The sequence below is a fragment of the Trichoplax adhaerens genome, genomic scaffold, assembly GCF_000150275.1.
Source record: "Trichoplax adhaerens TRIADscaffold_23 genomic scaffold, whole genome shotgun sequence".
NCBI classification, from domain to species: Eukaryota; Metazoa; Placozoa; class Uniplacotomia; order Trichoplacea; family Trichoplacidae; genus Trichoplax; species Trichoplax adhaerens.
Window position 1 is genome coordinate 462,951 of NW_002060964.1, and position 11,134 is coordinate 474,084.

At 31.0% G+C, this 11,134-nt stretch overlaps 1 protein-coding gene across 1 annotated transcript; it reads left to right on the top strand.

Annotated features, from left to right (window-relative positions):
- Positions 1–4,008: 4,008 nt before the first annotated feature.
- Positions 4,009–8,079, top strand: TRIADDRAFT_61357 (uncharacterized protein; the record flags this gene model as incomplete). The annotated part of the gene is made up of 10 exons (XM_002117274.1): positions 4,009–4,028; positions 4,257–4,351; positions 4,684–4,734; positions 5,367–5,455; positions 5,636–5,684; positions 6,607–6,731; positions 6,821–6,935; positions 7,282–7,367; positions 7,481–7,683; positions 7,968–8,079. 10 exons carry the CDS (start codon positions 4,009–4,011, stop codon positions 8,077–8,079), a joined length of 945 nt encoding a protein of 314 aa, XP_002117310.1.
- Positions 8,080–11,134: the final 3,055 nt, after the last annotated feature.

The following is an 11,134-nucleotide window of genomic DNA, read 5'->3' on the forward strand; positions in this document are numbered from 1 at the left end:
GGGTATAATATACCTTGTCATATGTAGAATTGGAAGTTTAATTTAGATTACTTTAGAGTGATTATTTGATAGTCTGTTACCACTAATTGCTCTGTGTAGCAGATAGTATGTGATGTAGTTCAGTAATTTATTGAGTTAAGGATAGTGAAGTAAGCAGATAAAGATTAGAATTTGCATATAATCGCAAGTAAATCTCATTTATGTTGATAGTTTAGTTAGCTAAGGCAGTAATTCTGTCCTTCTCGATAATCTTTTGATTAACTTGATAAATTTTTTGTAACCAATTCTTATAAACTTCTGTTTCCCCATTATTCAGTGGCTATTGGATTTACTGTTGGTGCAGCAGTCTCTTTTGGAATTAATGCATTAATTTAATCGGCTGTCACGCTGGAATCAAGTACAAATATAGATTTGTCTTTATTGAAATTTCTCCAAATAACTTCCTAGAAAAGATGGGGATTATTAGTTGATAGTAATGGAAATTCATTCATAATATTACAAATTTTAAATCATTTGATATTTATACGGTAGATGCAGCGGATAGAAGTGGCCAACTGAAAATTTTAAGGCTAAAGTATCATTGTCAGGTTTACGATGTCTCATCTTTCGCAAGTGTAATAGCCTCACCGTTATTTTTACATTTGCCAACATCAGCTTGGCTAAGCACTACCAGATTGCTATTTCGGAGGTGTCTATCTGCACAAGAAACTGCTTCTCAGTCGACACTATTTCTTCAACACAGGCCTGATTGGCCAATAATTTCTATTCTGTTGAGGATAAGAAAAGTGAATTCTTTCCAGAAAGACTGGCGCATAATAATTATTTATTTTAAAATTGACTACGATGTTGACTATTACGCCTTCCATTAGGGATTTACTCTATTTAATAACTCGAATTAGTGGATTATGAACCTTATCGGTTATTAGTATGATGTCGAGCAGCTACCGTAATAATCTACTAACGATACGCTAATCTCCCTAAATGATATATATTTTCTGGGCTAACTGGTAAAAATTAAATTCTTAAGCGCCATAATAACTATGACAATCCTATCCTACTTTAAATAATTTGCCAACTGAGTTTTATTAGATGATATTATATAGATTCTCAGATATTTTAATGATGGGATAGCACTGAATCTTGACCTATATGATTGGGGTATATCGCATGAACCGATTAGCAAATGGCAGAAAATTATGCTGATCATTCCAGCAATGCATTGGAATCCGTTATTGCCAATGGGGTGCTTTTTAGTACGTTATGACACTTATATTAATAATTTATTTCAATGTAGGTGTAGGGAATAGGAAGATATTGAATTGGTGGTTCCGTAGTGTTAAGTAGCATATCTTTAATGCCTTAAAACCGTTCAAAATGACTTCAAAATGTATAACCGAAGGCAGAATGGTTCTGATACTGGAATTCTCTCCACATGCAATAAATTACAGTAGTTCAAGTGAGATATTCTAGATCTAATGCGATTACGGATAGAACTTTGATAATATTCAACTGTAATGCCAGGAGTTTAGCACTTGAGTTAAATTCTTATTTAATTATGGAATTACTTATATGTGTTACAGTAGAATATAATAATTGCTTAGTTAAATGCGATTAGTTACTCGTGCGCAGGGAAAATACCGTAATTTAATGTCCTTGCGTAGAGCGTGGAAGCGTGATAATTTTGCAACCATTACTAGATAGGTAATGCGCTAGGATTTACAAGCGTTTGCATCGAGTACGGTAGATCGGTAGTTCTTCTTGTTAATAGTTTGTTGCTGTTCCGAATCGATACTTGTAAAGAGGAAAAGTTAACTATTACAGAAATTATCGCGCTATCGTCACGGAAGCCAGTAACAACACTAGTCTCTCTTAGACATAACTGAACCCAAACTTTAATATAAAGTCAGTCAATTTATAGAAAATCTATATAAACATTAACTATCAGTTTATAAATAATATTACAAAACTAAGCATTTATCTGTTTAAAATATGTAAAATGTCGTAAACAATGTTATGTAAATACTTTCCTAGATAAACTATCTAATGCAATCTAAGTTACGACTACTACGCAGAAGTTACTCCGTAGCTATTATAATTAGAGTTACAGTTGAAATAATAAAGCTTAATTCGGGTTTTAAATTCAGTTAATCTGATTTCTTATGAACCCATAAGAATTGAATCCACTACACCAATCTTGTGACTGCTAGTCTATACCGTAGATATTTTTAATTGCCAACGATCTGATAATGAATAAGCTCTACGACACACTTCGCTTTTTTGTATGCGTTCTACCCTTGAGATTGGCTTCGCAATGGTTACCATTGTATGGAATCTCTTTTGCTTACAACATTGGAGAAAAGCCAAAGAACAATGTCCTATGATTTTGTGATAATTATTGCTATTGTTTCAATCAGTCTCTGGAGACTAAAAATTAGAAAAACTGGTTCTCAAAGCTACTAAAATTTTCGTGAAACTTGACCTTATGACACCGAGCACTTCTAAGAGGAAAACTAAAAGTTTCCAGTTAAGAGCCTATGAAGATACCGTTCTTAATTTGAATTAAATTCAGTGGCGATAATGATAAGTAATTGAGTCAGTGTTTCACTAATATATTTGTAAAGAGGCTTTAAAAGTTAAAGAAAAACTGCGTTGATAACGAATACTATCGAAGACAAGATAGAAATAAGACTAAAGTGGATACAAATACGGTTCTAAGGGCATTTGTGGAAGGTGAACAGGTAATATCCGGTGATCGCTGCGATGTTTTCTTCATGATCGATCGTTGGTCTTGTTCAGCCTCGATTCAAGTTTGTCCTCGTTTTGGTTGATATAAAATCCCGTAGAAGAATTTGGGAATAATAAGTCAAGTATGCTAGTCAAAGCCACTGAAGATAAGCCAGTCGATAGGTAATGCTATCGATGTCGATGCTAGATAGTTTTGAAGAATTCCTTTTAACCAAGATAGGTCCGAGAAAAAGTACTGCTGTTTTGAATGTTTCTCACTTTTTCCTTCTATTACCCAGTTTCAGATTGCTAGTAGAGCTGCATTGGCTAAAGTTATAGTACAAAATAGATCGGTCTGTCTAAATATTTTCCAATCAGCAATGCTTCAAAGTCTTAAAATCTGTAGTAATAGTTTATCATATTAATATAGATGATATCCTAGTAAGAAAGATGATTTCGTACTAATGATGACCGTTAACATTTGCAATTTTTAATAGAAAATTATACAGCTATTACCAAGATTCATCTTCACTATGTCAATCGTTAGGACATAGAAATTACAACCACTCATCGAACATAGCATTGATAAATGTAGATAGCATTGCTAAAAGTATACTAAAATGCAGTCCTTATTTGTTTGGAGACTAAATTCCCTAGGATATTCAGAATGAAACACTAGCGACAACAAATGCCTTTCAATTGCGGTTGAATAATGATGGCATTTTCCCGTTCGATTTCTATATCGTCTACCTAAAGTATACTAGGCCTTATATGGAGTCGTAAACTGTTATATATGTAGACATTAAAAGGAATTAGCTTTTGCATATATGCTAAAATAAGATGCTAATAAATCGAGTGATTAAGCAAAATAGAATTAATGATCCGATTTATGAATTAGATAGCGATGAACGAATTATTATTCAACAGTTTATGTGCAAATTATGTATGATAATCGATCACGTCGTTTCTACTATCTTTGATGGGCTTGGAATTGCTAAGAGTACGATAGGATTATAAGCCGGCGATGGCTCATAATTTGGCTAATTACTTCTTTCATTAAAATTATATCAATTTTATATCAGCATAAAGTTGTATTTAACTATCTGTTTCAGATATTATTTAGTTTACATCACCTTCGTTATACTTGGAATTGTGAGTGCGATGCCTATACGAATTTTTATTTCTGCAGCATCGGTAAATATAAATAGAATTCCCTCTATTTCTGTTAACTTGCACTATTATGAGCTATATTCATTTTACTTGTTCACTTTTCTATCCAACAATATGGGTGTTGCTATATTTGGGTAGTACTACGCGGTTAAACTGAAAGGTACGCCATATCAATATGCTGTTGAAAATTATATCATCTTGGCTTACAGTCTACCCTGTCCTCTTGGAAGTACTATCAACATATTCTTATTACGATCGTGAGTTAGCAGAACATCTATTTCTCACGTTAATTATCATTTTAGCTCTATTATAATATACTAGAACATTAATAATTCAACTACAATTACCTTGATCTTACGTAGAATCAATGTCAGAAAACGTATGACATTTTCTACCATTATCTTAATAATCTCATTTATCATAACGGCAATTTTGGCTGAATTGGATACCTCAAAGTGTAAGACTTCCCTAACTAGTAAAAATATGATGCTATGTAAATTGCTACCACCTACAGTCTTGATCAGAATTTAGTAATGCTCTCTTTTTATCGAGGTTCAACAGCCATCATAGGGTACCGTTTTAACATTAATAACTAGAGTGATTACTATTCTAAATAAATTGGACTGATTAAAAAATGTGCTTTCATTATCATAAATGAACTTGTGATTGCAGCACTCATCTAATTTTCTGTATTTTAATCCTCATTTACGATTTATAAGAATTCGTTTAAAAATATACCGACTTACTACTGCCACATAACTATAGCTAATGAAAATCAATTCTTTACAGGGAAAGGAACCTTTATTATCCTAACTATTGCTACCGTCGCTTTCAGCAGTTGTAAGTATATACTTATATAAAAAATAGTAATAATTTGCTGTCTTAGTGCGCTATCAAATGAAATAGTATAAGCTGAATTGCTCTCTCAGTTATAGTGCTTATTATTACAGTACTTTTGCTATCTTGGTGCTATCTATTATAAGTTAATAAACGACAACACTATTCAATAAAAACTTTACATCCTCAGCAGCTCATGCCTATTGCTGAATTGTAAGTTTTTAAAATTGGCCAAATTCTTCTTTTGAATAAGCTGTAGGAATGATAGAATTTATAGCATAATTTCAAAAAGACCAGCGAATCTTAATGTAGTCTTTTTTACTAATAAGCCCCCAAAATTGAAGGGGTACATTCCCTTAAAACTATTGTAAGCATAATTGTTGCTATACGTGTATGGTATTCATAGGATACTATGCATTTAGTTTATCCTTTGTAGGCTAATTCTGAATACTAATTTTTATAGTAAATGAAAATTGATAATAACCGTGATTAAAATGATTTTATTATACTTCTTAATCGCTGATTATTCAAATGATTTTTTTTCTTGCGCTCATCCTTGTCTGCTTCCTTGTACATGACTAACTTTTTTTCTTAATTGATGCATGATAACATACGCAATACAAATTATATCAAAGTGTTTGGAACTACCGTTTACTTATCCAGCCTTCATGGATTGTCTAGCATATTTCCTAAAGAATATTCACAAGCTGTACAAATTGGCCAAGTAAGCATTAAATACAAAAGTACTGAGTAAATAAGTGTAATCGTATTGAAATCAAGAGTATCTATTTATAAATTATCGCTATTCTTCATCGTTTCGTTCTAATCCTGGAATATTCACTGTAATTTGTAGCTACAGTCATTCTGCTTAAATTATTTATAACCTGAAATATTCCTCTTGTAGGCTGTGTGTGGTGTCTTTACTGCAGCGGTAAATGTCCTATCCATAATCGGTATGTTACTCTATAAGCTTTAACATTGATCTGGAGTATATAGCATTGATTTCCACCTAAATTATATCACTAACTTACCTTCATCCAGATTATCTATCAATAACTCACTTACACGTACACATAAAATTTTGTCTATATTGTACTATGATAGTTGAAATTATGAAAAATTAAAATTGAATACTTAAATAAATAGAGCAATTAGCATCGTAATTGAGGATTGACTTCTTCAAGCTCGCCTTCTATTCCGCTATACAAGTGAAGTTAAATGCAAACTAGATGTCATAAGTAGTATTGGAAAGTAATATGTTTAGTATCACTTATCGATGTAATTAATCAACTTTACGAATTTGCCTGCAGTCAGCTTGTAGCAAATGATCATTAGAGCTTATACCTAATTTTTTGAGAAGCATTCATATCACTGGTTCCATCATTTCGATACTGAATAGCGATCCTAGTTACTGTCAGGAATTGATTATTATGATTATAATTAATCTATTCAGTATGGCATTCCGTAAGACATAGCGGCGTTGGATATTTCTGCAGCGGAATAATCATACTACTCCTGGCCTTGATTATTCAACTGTTGCTTAAGAAGAATGTTAGTTTACGTATTACTAATGATTATACTTGAATGGAATTAAAATATGATAAATAAATTATTACAAATATTCTTCATTGGGCAACTAATGATTAAATGTCAATAAGTTTATTTCGGATTTTATTTTAGGCATTTGCTAGATCATATATGGAAAAAAATTTGGAATACGGTCAGAAATACCTTCATTCATTAGATTCATTAATTACAATAGGCCAATTTTTATGAAGTATCAAGCATCATCCATTTGTTGCAGCTATTATTATTTTGTAACCCTTTGCTTGATGGGACTATTCGAAAATTACTCTATCTTCCTTTTTATAACAGATGTGCAGCAGAAAATGAAGCAGGACAGAGATGATGATCAATTTTGTAGTGAATCTGATGAAGAGTTTGACCATATAAAGTACGACAAGAGTACTATTAAACGTGTTATGTATATTACAAGAAAGGTAAAGAAAAAAAGATTGAATGCGTTATCATTTGCAGTTATTTTTTATGGAAAGATAGAATGTATCAATATATCCCTATTTTATTCCAGATATGGCCAATACTCTTAGCTCTTTTTCTATGCTATATAGTCACACATATGGTTTATCCATCTATTACCACTCGCATTTTTTCTATTCATAAAGAAAGTCATGGCCCATTAACAGGTATATCTGCGCTAATTACATAATCTTGAAATATTAGCATTAACCACATATTCAATTGATTTCAATAGCCCAATGATGCTATAATTTCTTTACTTGTTAATAATAGTAGACACAATAAACGTTTATATTTCAACTATGAAACTTTATATCGACAATTTAGTATTTCTTTCAAAGTTCTACGTTCTATAATCTTGAGTTTATGTATTACTATAAATGAGTATGCGGGGAAAAAAGTAAGCAGATGAATTCGCATTTAGTGTCATGATATTTAAGTCATAACTTGGCTATGGTATCTAATGTTGTAGATTGTATTGTCTAAATTGTGATACCTTTTTAATTATGTCAGGGAGATTATTTATACCAGTCGCATGCTTTCTGGTATATGCAATAGCTGATTTAGTTGGCCGTATTATTTCTGGATGGATATTAATGGTTGGTTAAACAGTATTTTACATAAATTGAGGAATTTATTATTTAATAGAATTTTGATGAGGATATTCTAACTTGACTCATACTTTTTATTGCATGGACATCGATCTGTCTAGCCAAACTATAATCAAGGCCTATCTCTGTTATTTTTGGCTGCATGCAGATTTATTCTTGTTCCACTCTTCATATACTGTAATGTCCAACCACGAAAGCATTTATCGGTTAAAATTCATAGCGATGTTGTTTATATTATATTGATACTGGTGCTAGGTCTTTCTCAAGGCTACGTGAAAACCTTAACGACAATGTATGCTCCAAAGTAAGTCCAGGACCCAAAATAATGACTACTTAGTGCTATTTATGACAAATATATTAATTGAGCAAAACCTAGTATATTCTACTATTTGTAATTAATTTTTACATGAATGTATCTTACTGTTAAAGAATATAATTTTCTAACAGTATTTTTAATATTAGAAAATATTTAAATATCAAAATAATGTGCCCACATTCAGAATATCTTTGCATTTATAGATGATAAATGATCTTATTTCTAGAAAGAGATTGTAATTAGTATCTTTTATATGTAATATTCTTATTTAGGTTGGTCCATTCTCGATTTAAAGAAGCTACAGGAGCAATGGTTTATTTCTGTATTACTATTGCATATATTGTTAGTTCATTGATGGCATTCGGGGTCAGCGCAATACCTTAGTTTATTAATATTGAGACATTAACTATAACGGAAAATATCAATGAAATGAGATGAATTTTTACATCTTCATCATTAAAACATTTATTTTTTGTTTTATAACTGCGGTATGGTTTATGTGTATAACAATTAGATCATCAGACAGTAGAGTGATATACTATAGGTTCTATTCTTAGACAAGGTTTAAGTATCAAATTTCCAATTAAATTTTGAGAATAATCAACTTTTTATTTTACGGTAAAGCTATATAGCTTATAGCAGAATAGCTTGTTAATGTGCTTCAATATCTTATCACCAGTTAAGCTTGCAAAGTCAACCTGTACATAAATTCTTTGCTAGTTAATCTGTATCATTGACGCAACATTGAAAATAGGAAACGTTATGATAATCTAAAATGACGAAAAATAAAGTTTATTTTGTAAAGTTTAATTTATTTGAAGTATATTAGAAAACATTTGGAAATTTACCATCATGGAATATGAAATCGATAGCTTCGAAACAGCGTGATTTGGGCTAACGAAACCCATTCTCTATTTATTTATATTTGCAATCTCTAGCTATCTACGGATTTATAGTAGATCTACTGCGGTAATGTAACTTAAGATACAATAAATAAAATGAATTGATTTCCTTTTTATTGAAAATTTTTATTTTAATGAGATGGTTATGTTAAGTTAAATTTATTTAATTTTTTTTTAATTTGCTGTGTCGAAGGATATTTGATCTTTGATCATTGTTTAGTATTAGAATCCTGATAGGTCAAATAAAAGTTGATTAAAAGGCTATGTTATGGCATTCTGCAAAAAAATTTTGAATTCTTGAATTATAACCTAATTGCAGTATGTAAAAGATTAGTAAATGTTCTATCATAAATACTTGTAGCCAAATACAATTTAATTAGCGACTGCAATATATAGTACATTTTTGGCGAAAAACGTTAACGTGTCTACTTTGTCTAAACTATGATTTATCATTGTTAGATAGCTAGTCTGTAAGTTTTATTAATTATCACATTGTTACAATTCTCGTTTGTAACTAGAAAATGGGTCTTAAACACTATCTTCACTAGTACTTGTGTTCCTGTAATGTAACTAGTATTGTGATTGTAGACTGTTAGCCATCTTTAGTATAATATACGGTAGATATTATCCTACGAGATATTTGGTAGCTATAACTATAGACTATTGTGGTATAGACTTTATGCTAGAGTACAGATGACTATATACAGTAAGGAATTGAGTTACTAATAAGGCTATAGGTAAAATAGAAAGTTAAATCATATATTAGGATATGGTTAATTCATTGTACTTTGGCTAGTGTGAATAATGTCTACGTAAGCACTGTAGTCTTATCCATATTGGATTAATGATGGTCCGCAGTAGAATAGTCTTCCTAAGAATAATTTAACTATGTGTAAAATAAGGTAAAAGGTTGCCATGCGGATTGTAGCTGCGAATGCTACGGAAAGTATAAAAGCATGCAACTTTAGATTATTCAGTTAGTTCGTTCTAGAAGTCTTTAGTAGTAGTATTCGGTTAGAGTAGAGCTGTGAGTAGCTAATCTTTGTATAAGATTCAATAAAGCCCTTATTTTTCTAAATTTGGAATTTCGTGATTGGTATATATCACAGTTCCCAACTAACTTAGATACCTATCGTAGTTTAACTAACTCTCGACTACACAAATAAGCTACTAATGAGTAATAGGTTTAAATACTTCACTTTATTTACGTTAAGCTTAGACTTAAAATGTACTAAAGAAAAACGTAAGAATATTCTTAGCAATAATAGTCAAGTGATCCTGCAAGTGACGAAATGGAGCTGAGCAGCTAAGCTAGTGCTCAGCTTTTTATAGTCTCAGCCTACGCCGATGGTGCACTTATGAATATTCTTGACATAGCGACTTACACTGTATAGTATACATATCCTAGTATATCGGTGAGAATATTTATCTGTTGAGTCGCTTAAGCCATTCCGTAATAAACGTTGAAAGTTAACATGATACAATTTGCTAGAAATATTCCTGTAATTTTCTTCTTACAAGAATATCTTGAGTTCCAAACGGTAAAGGCACAATGTTTCTTATTCGAAATCCCACCGCTACCACCAATTGTTACACACATATTGTAAAATATGTACGAATTAATATACATAGTTAATGTGCTTAAGCGTATTTTAAAGAATTGAGAGAAGTTCATTTACAATAATATTTATAGTTTAATTTGGAATGGAATCAAAAGGTAACATCTGCTGTAACTTACGCGATTAATTTCGATAGTTTAATTATGATTACTTTGCAATAGAATAAAACTTATGATTCTAACGCTATAAAACCATAGATTGTTCTGAGTAGCCTATCCTGCAGTTCGTTAGTCTAGTTGGTCAAAGTGTAGAAGTAGAGCTGTAATTGAATTAGGATGCTCAGTAATTGTGAGCAGTTTTAAATTATCTTAATAGTTTAGTTAATTGAAGCCGTATACATTGCTCTCTTGTCATACTTTGATTGTATTTCAGTGCTTGCTGTCTTTAAAAAGCACCTTTTCCTATGTCATATTGTCTTAAATCAGAATTATTTCATTTCTAGCAAATTTCAAAATTCTTTTTTTCAATTATCTCTGTGGCAGATTGAGAAATTATATTAAATTCAACACTGTTGAAAGAATAACTGCATGCAGTACAAAATTAATGCATTTCTTAGTCATTGATAATTTTGGAAACTAGCAATATAGGTAATTTCAATTTTAGTTTTACTCCCAATAAAAATTACAAAATTCGACTTAAGCATTTACTAAATACCGTGTACAATTCAATTTATCAGCAAATTTTCAGATTATAAAATATGCGTAATCGATGTATTAAACCAGCTATTTCTCTGCAGATAAATAGCTGGCAAGAAAAGGCGATAGACTATTATCAATCTAGAAACCTAGATGATGCAATCTCTTATTGTACTGAAATATTAGAAAATATTTAAAAAGTATGCAGAAGATCTCTTTATCTTAATCGACTTCAATTTGATGTTTATTTACTTATTGGTGAAATCCAGATAATACGATATAA